Raw genomic sequence first — 13,936 nt, 5'->3', positions numbered from 1 at the left:
TTCGTCCTCTGTTCCGGACACTGCTGTAATGCCAAGTGATAACTTCTCTGTTTTACGGATGGACAGAACAGCAGAGGCCTGTAAATCCAGGGGTGGAGGAGTGTGTTTCATGATTAACAAGAAATGGTGTGATCCCAGGAATATCTCCATTCTGTCGCGTTCCTGCTCGCCTCATCTGGAACATCTTTCCATTACTTGCCGCCCATTTTATCTGCCCCGGGAGTTTTCATTGATCATTGTAACTGCTGAGTCCATTCCACCACAGGCAGACACCGGCTTGGCTTTTTCTAAGCTTCACGATGTGCTCAGCAGCTACATTAACAAACATCCTGACGCTGCCTTTATCATCGCGGGAGACTTTAACAAAGCTAGCCTCAGGCAGGTCATCCCGAACTTTTATCAACATGTATCCTGTCCAACTAGAGGACCGAATACACTGGATCACTGCTACTCTCAGTTTAAGAATGCCTACAAAGCCCGCTCACTACCGTCTTTTGGAAAATCGGACCATGCCGCCATTTTCCTCACACCGGAATATAAACAAAGGCTCATTCAGGATCCCCCGGTGCAGAGAGTAGTGACGCACTGGTCCTCCCACTCAGAGGCTATGTTGCGGGTGGCTCTTGATGACGTCGACTGGGACATGTTCCGGGCGAGTTCTTCTGACGTCAACGAGTTCACGGATGTAGCATTAAGCTCTGTAAACACGCTAACCGAGCAAGCTACAGAAACAATAACTATAAGGACATTCTCCAACCAGAAACCGTGGGTGGACAAAACAATCCATGCTGCGGTTAACAAACGCACTGCCGCTTACAATGAGGCTCTTCTGACCGGGAATATGAGCGAATACAAAGTATCGTGCTATGCTCTCCGACGCGCAGTAAGAGCCGCCAAACACAGATACAGAGAAAGAATTGAGTCTCATTTCCAGCTCAATGACTCTCGACGGATGTGGCAGGGACTGTGGACCATCTGTGCCTTCGGAAACAAATCCTCCGCTGAGGTGAGAGCAGATCCGTTGCTGGCCAATGAGTTAAACATCTTCTACGGCCGCTTCGATTGCAACGGCGGCGGCGCGACTCTGCCAACCAGCGCATCAGGAAGCAGCAGGCAGAGCAGCGATAATCCTGTAATCACCGTGTCGGAGGATGAGGTTCAGAGGGCGCTAAAGAAAGTGAACGTCAGGAAAGCAGCCGGACCTGATGGGATAACCGGCCGTGTTCTGAGGTCCTGCGCTGATCAGCTCGCTGGTTTGTTCACTTCCATCTTTAATGAGTGCCTTGCTACCTCCGTGGTTCCCACCTCATTTAAAAAATCTGTCATAATCCCTGTGCCAAAGAACAATAAACCCTCTTGCCTGAATGACTATCGCCCAGTTGCCCTCACATCTATAGTCATGAAGGTTTTTGAAAGACTTGTAAAGAGCCACATTTGCTCCTCCATACCTGATACTTTGGATCCTCTTCAGTTTGCCTATCGCCCCCAATAGATCTACTGATGATGCCATCTCTCACGTCCTCCACTCTTCCCTCACACACATGGACAGCAACAATGGAAATTATGTAACGCTGCTATTCATTGACTATAGCTCAGCTTTCAACACTATAGTCCCCATCAAGCTGGCTTCTAAACTCACAGACCTCGGCCTAAACTCCTCACTCTATGACTGGATTCAAGACTTCCTCACCGGCAGACCTCAAGTGGTGAAAGTTGGCCAGTTCACCTCAAACTCCATCACCCTGAACGTAGGAGCCCCACAGGGCTGTGTCCTGAGTCCCCTGCTTTACTCTCTCTACACGCATGACTGCATGTCCTCTCACAGCTCCACATCTTTTATCAAATTCGCTGATGATACTGTGGTTCTGGGCCTCATCTCCAACAATGATGAGACCGCATACTTGGTTGAGGTAGCGACACTCACATCATGGTGCCCTCTCTGAATGTGAGCAAAACTAAAGAGCTGATCATGGACTTTAGGAAGAGACAGCAGCGGCCCTACACTCCTCTTATGATCAGTGGGACCCCTGTGGAGAGGGTGAGTAGCTTCAAGTACTTCGGTGTAAACATCTCCGAGAACCTGACTTGGACTACATACATCCAAACACAGGTTAAGAAAGCCAGGCAAAGACTGTACCATCTGCGACAGCTGAGGAAATTCAGGGTCTCACCAGCAATCCTGAAAACTTTCTATTCAGGGACCATAGAAAGTGTATTGACTCAGTGCATCTCAGTGTGGTATGGAAACAGCTCCAATCAGGACTGCAAAGCACTACAGAGAGTTGTGCGCTTAGCTGAACGCATCTCAGGGTCTGCTCTCCCCTCTCTGCAGGACATCTACCTCAAACGCTGCAAAAATAGAGCTGTCAAAATCATCAAGGACTCAAATCACCCTGGTAACCGACTATTCACTTTGCTCCCATCTGGTAAGCGCTTCCGTAGTCTGATGGCAAAAACTGAGAGACTTAGGAGGAGCTTCTTCCCTCAGGCCAACAGGCTCCTAAACTCTAACTCTGTGTCATAACATCACTTGACTCCATGTAAATATCACTATATCAATAAGCTATTCACATTTTTTCTCTACCTCATATTGCTGCTATTTACATACCCTGTACAACTTTTTTGCACATTCTTTTGCACATTCCTCTTTATTACTATTTAAGTCAACAACATACTGACCTGCACATTTATATTTATATTTATATTTTTTATCTTTTATTTTATTTTATTCTTTTATTTTTTCTACTTTTCTTTTTCTTAATATTTGTATACTATATAACTGCACTGTCCTTGGAGCGGACATGACTTACATTTCACTGCTGGTTATACTCTGTATAATTGTGTATGTGACGAATAAAAATCTTGAATCTTGAATCTTAAAACATCTGATTCTGAAATGTAATGTTGCCAGTTTTGGAGAGTAACTAGTTACATGTAACAGAGTTACATAATTTATTTACAAAATAAATGTTACTGTAATCTGTAGTTAAATTACAGTTACTAAGGCTGGCCGCACACTAGAGGATTTTAAGCCCGATTCACGGTTTGTCGCAAATGATTTTTCGTCCAAAAATCGTCTATTGTGTGGTGTCATTATGATTATTTATCTGCTCCCGATTAAGACGGAGCGTCCCCGAACTCGCCAGGAGAGCCAGCTGACAATGTCGATTGTTCTCTATTTGTTTTTTTTTTCACGTTTGAGCTCGCGAGTGTCCGTGAGATCATGTGTCACTGTGAAATCGTTCCTACAATCTTCAAGTGTGCGGTCTCGTGGTCTGTTCGAATCGTCTAGTGTGCGCGTTCAGAGGATTATAAGACTACAAATCAGTTGAACTGTCTTCATGTCTGTGGTTTCCCATGGTTTTAAAATCGGTTAAGATTTGAAAATCGTCTAGTGTGCAGCCAGCTTTATTATATTAAAAATATTAATGCTCTCAAAGGAGGTTACATTTGAATGTTTTACAGTCTATGGTTTACACACACACACAGATTTTATGGATTTCTTTCCAAAATTACATTGACTGCTCTAAAATATGAGACAGGGCACATGTTTATTTGATATCTGTTTTATTTCCTATTTGGGTTTATGTATATGCTTTATTTTTTTTCCCAAGGCATTGTTAGATTCCAGTCTTTCCTGTCATAGCTATGCAAAGATTTGATTTCAAAAACAATATCATAGCTATTAAACTGTATCTTGTTACAAATTTTAATCTGTTTTTAACCTCAGAACAATCTCAAAGTAAAAAGAGATGCTAAAGTCTGAATTTGTGGTGGTGTTACTTTCAAATGAAAGTGTTAAAATCTTAATTCAAGTGATGAAGGATTTTGAAAGTCTGACATTGAGTAGCCTACTATTGACTACTATTGAGTACAACTGTAAGGTTAATATTTTATATAGGGTAACTTGTTATCTGTAACTTATCTGATTTCCAAAGTAACCTTCTCAACACTAAATGTTGCCATAGCATTTAGCTTATACATATACAAATTTCAACCAGTTTACCGTAACTTGTTTTTAACACTCCATATGTGTTGTGTTTTCAAGAGACGTTTCCAAAAAGTCAGATTTAGGGTTTTGCTCAAATTTGGGTTGATGGATTGGAAATAATTTTTCCCAGGATAAAGAATAAACATTATAATATTAAACATTTAAACATCTTCATCCAAGCTAAACTATAAACTGATGTGTTCTGCAGTTTCATTGACAGTGGAAGGAGTATTTGGTCTCTGACTGATCACCTGAAGGAAATGGAGAAATGGTTAACATTCACACTAGAATGGAAATATGTACATGAAATAAATCTGAATAAACAATCTGCATCACATGATAAAAACTGGCATATAAAATCTTACTTGTTTGGTAGTAATCATACACTTTGACCACAGCTGGCCTGAGATTTTTCACTGGAAGAACAAGTTTCATTTGTATCTGATAATTCATTGGAATATTTTTTGGGATCTGCAAGAAACTCCTCAGTCATGGACACTATGGAAAAAATGTTTGTGGATCAATCTAAATTGTATGAAATAATATGAATGTTGCTGTTCTCTCACCTCCTTCAAATACACAATGACATGATCATCTTTAGCATCGACCGGCTCCACAAGTGATGCATACGTTCCAGAAGAAGTTCCAAGCTGTGTGGAAAAATTGCTGATTCAACTCTAAAAACTGACCTCTAGAAATCAAATGCACCATTGATGTATCAGCTGTGAATCCAAATAAGAGTTTAATATCCGCAATGACCATGTTAGTGCTTTCCTGTAGACCATCATATCTGGAAAAGAGCAAACAGAAAGGAAAAGTTTTCTAAATGCCTCATAAAGTAACAAAATTAGAAATAAATGAGAAAACAAAGCCAGGACAAATAACAAATCACATGCAGTTTAAATCACTCTGTTTCTGTTTTAAAACACAAACTGTTTCATTAGTATTTAGTTCTCTCACCTCTCTTAAGGAAGGTGGTAGCTCTTTCTCGGATGGCTGAGGTGAGCTGCTCCGTGTTTGCCAGATACTGCAGAATATAAATATTGGGAGAAAGAACAGCCATGTCTTGTTCTCCACAGCTGTATGGCATCCGTAATAATCTGTGAAGATTCCTCAGTGCACGGCCCAATATGTCTCCTACAAACCAAACACAAATGAAACTCACTACAATTTAGAATCAAAACACAATCTCCTCATTTCTGCTTGTGTATGTAAATATTACCAATGACTGAAACAGAGGATCTGGCTGATCCCTCTATCACATCTTTAGGAAGAGTCAGATCCACTTCCTCTGAAATACTGTCACCTATGAACCAGAGAGACAGAAACAACTTTTTGTCAGTTGAAACATTTGAGGAAGGAGCTGGAGTCACTTTAACCTGTCAGTCAAACACATATGATTAGTGGCATATTTGATATGACTGCATAAGACTGGGTCTGAAGTCTCACCATGATGCACTTGGACAGATAGTTGAAGACAGTGGCCTTCAGCTCAAAGATCTCCCCACGGATGATGGAGTAAGGCAGAGAGAGCTCCAGGAAGAAGGGCTGGAAAACTGTCAGCTGAGCAGGAGGAGCCAGACCCAGACCTTTGGAGGACAGACAGAAGGCCTCCGTGTCCCAAGAGGTGATGGTGTCAGGAACCGTGACAGGAACCTGAGCTGATCCAGAGTCCCTGTGATCAATATTTGATTGTGTTGTTCAGATACAGTTTTGCTCTTGTATAAAACACGCTGGTTTCCCAATTTGAAACAGAACTTTTTAATAATAATATCAGTGCTGGGATAAAGTATAACAATTATTGTGCTGTATTTGATATTTTGCTCTGTTGACACATACCTGACTTTGTAAGGCTGCTTTACCAACCGAATTTCAGCAATTGCCAAATCCATGTTTCTGGAAAGACTGTACGAACTGTCATTTCAGCTGAAACATAATATATAAAACCAATATCACTTTAAACAATAATGATGATCACAGTAGACATACAGTATGTACCGTACTAACCCGAATATAAGACGACCCCCTCTTTATCCAGATGTACTTTTTTGAAAACCAAATCTTGTTTTCTCTCTCTCTCTCTCTCTCTCTCTCTCTCTCTCTCTCTCTCTCTCTCTCTCTCTCTAAAACACATTTTTACTTAAATTATTTTCATATTGCATATTTTTTTCTATTTTAATTTTTGTTTTGAAAGTAGGTAAATACTGGTAAAATGTACCAACAATGACGTTTAAAAATATACACTTTTTGATATACCATAAAAATAACAGGTAGCCCATCTGAATATTATAACCTTTAGGCTATCCATCTCATAGTAGCCTACCAAAATTTTATTAGCAGTAGAAGTGAAATCTTATTGTAGTCTTCAAATCTGGGTACTGTCTTATATTTGAAAATCACTTACAGAGGACGTTTGGTTTTGGTTAGGCTAACATGACAGACACGACTCATGCTGCTGTAAGCTTTTTTTTTTTCTTTTGTTTTCACTCGCGATCTTTACAACACACATTACATTACATTTCATGGCACACTCGTTTTATGCTGATTTTGGAGCCACATATTGTTGTGGGTGTATTATTGACATGTCAAAGTCTAGACCAGTGGTTCCCAAAGTTTTTTTCAGGGGACCCCTATTTTAACATTCAGGTTTTTTTTTTTTTTACATTCCGACCCCCATAACATGTATGACATGTATAAAAAAAGTTTTGATAAAAAAGTTTTAAAATGATAAACCTTACATTTCATACTTAAAACCATTTATAAGAAAAGAGATGAGTCAAAATGATGAATGATTATATTATTTTATCAAATTTTTAGAACATTAGGTAATTTTCATCAACCGGTTAAATGTACAACTGTGCATACAAAATTTGGTCTGATTTTTGCGTTGATTTGAACAATAACGGGAAACAGGCCAAAGTGGGCGAAGATAAAAATCTTTGTCATTATTTTATCTTTCATACTAAACAATAAGAACAAAAATAGACATTACAAATACACATAATATACAAATAAAACAAACAGTGCTTTATAAATAGGTGTATTTAGCAGGAGCATTCAATGAAATTGCATGAACAAATATAAAAATAAAACACTACATAGACTGATTCCTAAAGCAACTGTATTAAAGTTTTTCAGTCAAGAATAGTGAGTGATTTTTCTCTTTGCGTTTTGTTGTTTTGTTGACGTTAAAGGAATAGTTCCCCCGAAAATAAATATTCTGTCATCTGTCTGTCAAGTCTGTCATAATGTTTATTTTTATACCATCATTTACTCAAAAGTTGTTTTAAACCTGAGGGAGTTTCTTTCTTCTGCTGAACATAAATATTTTGAAGAACATGGAAAACCAAACAGTTGCTGGTCCCCATTGACTTCCATATGATTTTTCCCTACTATCAAATTCAATGTGGACCAGCAACTGTTTGGTTACCCTCATTCTTCAAAATATCTTCTTTTGGGTTCAGCACAAGAAAGAAATGAATACAGGTTTGGGACAACATGTGAGTGAGTAAATAATGACAAAAATTTAATTGTAGGGTGAACTATCCCTTTAATGACAGTCGGCAGCATGTTTAGTACTGGTCCCTTTAAGACCTGCACGCATCTACAGACAGTATCCATTTTTCTCTCAACAGTTTACTTTCATTTTAGACATAACCAACTGAGATTATATGTAAACCTTATGTGTTTTGACAGTATTAGCGCAAAAGATTTCAATGCGTGTGCTTCTGGTGTACAGACTGGATGTCAGACCAGCACGCAAATTAAACATTTAACCTTGTGTGCAAATAATGTACTTTTGCGATCGCGAATAAGTGCAGTGTCCTGTCAGAGTAACGCTATCGCTGTATGTCGTGTTGTACAGAATATAGAGACTGTAGCACGATATTACGATATTACTTCAAAAGCAGATCGTGGAGAGATTTTTATCGTCCACGATCAAAAATCGTCATATTGCACACCCCTAATTCATTCATATTTTAATTCATATAATTTCCCTCTGTAAAACCTTTCACTGCGTTAAATGTTACTACTCTGCATGCTGCGACTGTGTGAGATTGTTACTACCTTTCCTTAATGTTGGACAGTATTTAGGTGAGTTTTTATAATCCTGGTAAACAAATGGTTTCTCATTAGATTCATAGACTTCCACTGTGGAGACACATTTAATCACAACTGAATCTTAAAGCATCTATACCTTGTCAGTATCCAGACGTTTTCCTGGCTTCAGGATCAGGATGCTCTGATCTACAGCACTGAGGCCGCACAGTGAACCAGGGCTGAGAGCTGGAGAGTGTTTTTTCTCACCAGGAACTGCATTAACAGGAGAAAACTGCAGAGACACCTGTTATGACAGTAAATAGAATTCATTTTAGGACTGAACCAGAAATACAGTTTAAAGAGTCTCATTTCTAAAGAATTTGTTACAAAGATGTGTTTTTACACCTTGTCAAATTTTGTGCTGCGAGCAACAACCTTTTCACTGAGCAGAACACAGTATGTCAGAATCTGCACTGCAGGAGCCATATCTGCACCAACAGACAGTTTGAACGACACTGTGCCACTTGCTGCTCCATTAGAAGACTTCACTTCAACCTTCTCATATCCATGATGAACGATTACTCCTCTGGACAAGACCTGAAACAGACAGATGACACTCCAATGACAAACTGACCAGTGCAGCCAGTTAATACTGTTAACAAACAATGATTTCATCACTGTAAGAATGTACTGCATGTTCTCACTGTAAACTCAGCATCACACTTTAATGGTTGCGCAATATTCTCTATAATCAGTTCACTTAATGTTGGCGTGTATGGAGTGGCGGGCCGGAAAAGCTGAACTGTTTTTCTATCCGTAGAGAAGTAAGGTGTTTTGTGATATCACTTTTAGAGAGTCTAGACGTATTAAGAGAGAAGCTGGCCAGTCCATTACTGTCTGTAGTGAAATTTAGGAGCAGTTTTGAAGGCAAACTGTTCTCTTCCAAAATATATGTGACTTTGTTTGGAAGAGGGGCTCTGCTGAATTTTGTAAGTTTGACCTAGTGAAAAAAAAAAAAAACATAGAAAGAATGAATGAATAATTAATGTTAAGCTCTGTGATGGACTGGCCATCTGTCAACGGTGTTTTATGTCCCAAGATGTTCGGAACATGATTCATCCAATCTGCAACCAAGACAAGGGGTTTGGAGAATGTATGAATGTATATTAATATCGTTGAAATTAGATAAAATTATTTTAGACTTACTATTCCTTCTATAACTGATCCATGTTCATATGTTTTGGGCAGGTCAGAAAGTGTGACTTTTCCAATTTCATAAGTGAGAGATATAGTTTCAGATTTTGTCATGGTGATCTCTGTAAAATACAAATAAATGGTGAGCGTGAAAAGTATGTTGGGTTTAAAAAGGCAGATATATCTAAGGTATGGATAGCACAGCCCGTCTTTTTCATCGAATGGAAATGATTGAACACACACATAATGCCTAAGAGTGACTTAATAGGCTGGATGTAGGAAATAAATGTTACATGCCACTTTTGGAACTGTAGTGAAACGGACAAACCTCAGTGGTTTCATTCACACATATTGGACTGTGTTCGTCACGCCTGTGAGAGTAGCGTGGAATATCACGACACACTTTCACCCATGATTTACCAGATACTGGCTGCCCGTAAGTGTATCTGGGAAAAATGTACAAGGAAATGATGAATGGAAGAAAACAATGTCTTATATTGCATTATAGTAAATTAAAGATGCTAATCACTTTCCACAAATCTCAACTGCCATTAACTCATCATCTATGCTCACGGTCTTTGGTGCTGTAACAGTAACTTAAAGCTTAGGCAAAATATCAAGTCAGGAGGCATAAATTAGACTTAGACTTATTATTAGTCAAGTCTGATAAAAATATACAAAGATATTATTGAAATTTGTTCTATGTGAACATTGCAAATTGTTCATTTGACTTACCATATTTTTTCACCTAAAAATCATGTGAAATCATCCTTTCACCAATAAAAGCATTTAGTTTGTACATGCCTTGACGGGCCTCTTGGTTTAATTCATAGGAACGCTGCAAAATCCACGTTAACTAGAGAAATTGGTGGTTGAAAAACACCTATTGGTTTGAATGCGCCCACTGTTCTGCAGATATATAGGGCCTGTTCCATTCTTAGCTCACTGGAGTGAGTGTGACCAAGGAGAAGAGGGGTGCTGAGACCAACAGGCTATATACACTGGCGCTCAGTGTGCAGAGCTTGAGTAGCCATTTGATTCTGTGTGGTTTCATGTTCTTACCTCAAGCATGACTGTACTATACTGTACAAGACCAAACAATAGCCTAATTAAACATGTTGGAATATTACAAAGATTAAAAGCCAACAATGTGTTTGTGTTTAATAAGACAGAAAGATCAAGAAGTTAGATAAAACACACCTGTTGATCAAAGGGTACAAAGTTTGTATCCACGCTAACAACTCTGAATTTCACCGTGAAAATAGAAAGGTGTGATAAATAAAAGAACAATCCATGTTTCATTGTCATAACCAGTATTTAAACTCGAAAATGAACTCTAAATTCGATTGTGATAATATAGTACCAAAGTCACTCTAGACCCTAGATTAACTTCTTCCGATGTTTCATAATGTTCGCTCTTTACCCTATACCTTGGAACCATTCGTGTTTTGTATTTTGTACTGAGTTGTTAGAAATAGAAATAAAAGTGGCTTCATTACATGATGACGTAGTAGAAGAACAATTGAATCAGTTTTTGAACCGTTTCACCGAAACAAACCTTCCGAAAGAACCAGTTCGGAAAAGAATTGGACTACTGCCTATTTGTAAATCCTGGGTTAATGTTTTTATTTGCGATGTCGGTATCATTGATTAGACATGCACATCATCAGACCTGTTCAAATTACGACTCGTCTTGTTCTTGTGCAACAGTTTGGCTTATATTTTTGAATTCTTACTGTACCATCCAGTTTGTCATGAATTCACCTGTTTCATGTAACTGAAATAGATGAATAGACCATTCGGACCATGACTGTAATGAGGGCAACCCTCCAAGTTCATGGATCATGCTTTTCGCTGCTAATATATGGACTGCCCACTTGACATGCAAAATCATTACCATGCAAAATCGCGTCAATGCTTTCTGATTTGGCTACACAAAAATCTGACAATTTTATTCTCCTGTTGACAGAGATCAGCACAATATCTGAGGAGTGTTATTGATCCTTCAGGGAGAATGATTATTTTCTGCATGCCATTCCACAGAAAAATTCACAGCTCAACTGTCTGTCCTGGAATATAGATGGGTTTATCAGTCTGGATAAAGGTCAGAGGATGATAAGGTTTGAACATGACTTTTCTCTCTTCGGTCATCTTGAAAGACTCTCCTTGAATTTCTACCTTTCTCTGCACTGATTCTTCTTCTACCAGAGGAGCCTGATGAGAAACAATATCCTGTATTCTCAAATATGACATCACAAAAACTAGATGCATTATGATGAAAGTAAGATTTTTGATTATACATTCATAATATTCTGAGCGGTGAAACTCTTCCTCGGCTTTCTCCTGTAGCAGTAAAGTGCTCTGGTCACCACAAACTAGATAAATGTTCAAGATCTGTCAAGAAATAGTAAAGCATTATGTTATTCAATAGACACTATAGGGAACAACAATTTTCTTCAATAAAAACTTACGGCCCTGATGTTTGTCCATTGACATAGTCGAGAAGGAAAAAGAGAAGCCATTTCCAACAGCAGCTAACATTCAGCGCCATGATGACGAATGATCATCCAGGTCATGAGATAAACGTCTCTAATAAAGGGACTTTAAAGGAGGTCTTTCAAAATCGAATTAATGATTCAACCATGCAGGCATTTTGTTTTGAAAACATGAGTGATGAATTAGCATTTCAAGCTACATTCCAAAAGCTAATTTGTGCTATCTGTTGTGCAATTTTTTATATCAGTATAGTTCACATGCCCTGTAGAAAACAATGAAATATATACTGTGTATCATCTGGACAAACTGGACATGGAACGAAATGCAAGGCTGCTGATATCTTTCCTGATTAAACAAACAATGACACTGAAGCTGAGGGTCAAAAATCACCTACACCCACTCAGTCTGAGTTAGAGAATTACCGTAATATGTTGTTTATGTTTGCTAAAACCTTTGACCACTTCTAAAATGACTACTGAAAGCTCGAAAAATATTGCCATGAAACTCAGTTAAAAGATACTTACTTGAGATTCAGTACCATCATTTTCCCTTCAATGTAGAGACTTGTGAAGCTGCAGTACCAATACTTTTTTATTTGCTTACGTATATTTTTTGTACAGAGAATAACAAAGTCCATGAGATTTTCCGCATGACTCTAAACTCTGGATTAGCCTTGGTAATCCTGGTTGCACAGGATTAATACATACTTGTTCTGTTTAAAGGGGTCATATCATAATTTTTTTTTTAGTATTCTTTTTTTCTCTCTATCTTTCTTTTTATGTGATGCACAAACTGATATATTCAGACTAAATTATAGTATATATTAAAAACATCGAGATGAACAAACAGAAGGGCCAGTACACAGGCAGGAAAAGCACAAGGTAAACAAACGATCATAATCGATGTTCTTCTGATATTATATTTATATAGTTATTCTGACTTTTAGGAATACTAGCATTCATCCATTATTTTCTTCACTGATGGGTTAAGACAGGATCATAATTTGGGGTAAATTGTTAGTGATTGTTTGTTATTTATATATTTTTTATTTTAAAAAAATAGAATTTAGTTGTTGGCTGATGCTGCAATTAATAATGAAGGAGAATATAAAAATTCTACAACATAAAACCTATAATGGTCATAATTGTTCCTCTTTCACTGCCTCAAGACAGGATCTAAAAGCAGAGTTGAGGTAAGATAAATTTTCACAAATTATCATCATAAAACATCTGCATTAAACAAGCATGCACTGTAGCTATGTGACATACAATAAAAATCAACAACCACACCATACCTTGCTTTCATCCATTTATTAATCATGTGTGTTGTGATTTGGCTGTCAAGTTCTCGTGACATGACCAAAACTCCAGGATTTTGTACAAAATAAAAGCATTTAAAAGCAAACTTCCTGATTAAACATTAAAGCACACTAGTGTGATAAACAGTGCAAATTTTTATAATTTATTTTTATCTCATATTGTGAAAATTATTCATAAAAAAATGAATTTTTCACTCAAAAAATTAGGTACCTACTTTCGGATAAATGAGGCCTATGATTAATCAGATGCAAATAGAAAAACAAAAGCAGTCCGAAACTAAAGAAAACAAGTCGACAAAAAGAATGAATCCAATATTTGGTGATAATATAGCATATTGAGAGATTTATAAGCTATTGTTTGGAGTCCGGTCATTTCACCGAGAACACCACAAGTGTGACAGGCATCCGAACACAACCAGTGCAATTTAGGCCTATATGTAACAACAAAACATTCATCATATTACAAATTTCAAGTAAACAAAGCTAAGTGAAAATTTCTGTGATAAGTTACACCATAGTATGTCAGACAAAGGGGTTGTCTTACATGCAAATTTGTTGCCATCTTCAATTCCACGCTCTGTCAAACAGCAATTATAAACGACATGATATGAAATTGAATGGACATTAAAAAACAAAGTAAATTAAAATCTATATTCCTTGGGTGTAATCTAATTTCCAGGCACTCTGGTGTATCCATAGCATTATAAGGATAACCTGATAATGACCGTACTGGCAGCAGGTTAAAGATCTGTGATGAGATTTTAAAAACATTTAACACTGATTAAATACACTATTCTAAACACTTGTAATTGGAAATATAAATTTTTACAAACTTTTGTAATGTATTTATAAAGGATTTTTATAGTTACATTTTTCATTTCAACCATGAAAGCTAC

General features: G+C 37.7%; 1 protein-coding gene across 3 annotated transcripts; it reads right to left on the bottom strand.

Annotated features, from left to right (window-relative positions):
- Positions 1–2,759: 2,759 nt before the first annotated feature.
- LOC306854597 (pregnancy zone protein-like) lies at positions 2,760–12,425 on the bottom strand. 3 transcript variants are annotated; one of them, XM_079392750.1, is made up of 12 exons: positions 12,247–12,385; positions 9,555–9,672; positions 9,239–9,348; positions 8,468–8,629; positions 8,190–8,336; positions 5,831–5,917; positions 5,441–5,666; positions 5,214–5,297; positions 4,952–5,128; positions 4,558–4,781; positions 4,357–4,489; positions 3,558–4,242 (listed from the first exon to the last, which is right to left on the bottom strand). In XM_079392750.1, exons 6-8 carry the CDS (start codon positions 5,881–5,883, stop codon positions 5,268–5,270), a joined length of 309 nt encoding a protein of 102 aa, XP_079248876.1. In that variant the 5' UTR covers positions 5,884–5,917; positions 8,190–8,336; positions 8,468–8,629; positions 9,239–9,348; positions 9,555–9,672; positions 12,247–12,385; the 3' UTR covers positions 3,558–4,242; positions 4,357–4,489; positions 4,558–4,781; positions 4,952–5,128; positions 5,214–5,267. The 3 variants fall into 3 exon arrangements, with proteins under 3 accessions (XP_079248875.1, XP_079248876.1, XP_079248874.1); XM_079392749.1 differs by having other exon boundaries at positions 2,760–4,242; positions 4,357–4,781; positions 12,247–12,379; XM_079392748.1 differs by lacking the exons at positions 9,239–9,348; positions 9,555–9,672 and having other exon boundaries at positions 3,581–4,242; positions 12,247–12,425.
- Positions 12,426–13,936: the final 1,511 nt, after the last annotated feature.

The sequence above is a fragment of the Barbus barbus genome, assembly GCF_936440315.1.
Source record: "Barbus barbus genome assembly, chromosome: 34".
Classification (NCBI taxonomy): domain Eukaryota; kingdom Metazoa; phylum Chordata; class Actinopteri; order Cypriniformes; family Cyprinidae; genus Barbus; species Barbus barbus.
Note: the sequence above shows the minus strand (reverse complement) of the source record. Positions and strands in the feature narration are given on the sequence as shown.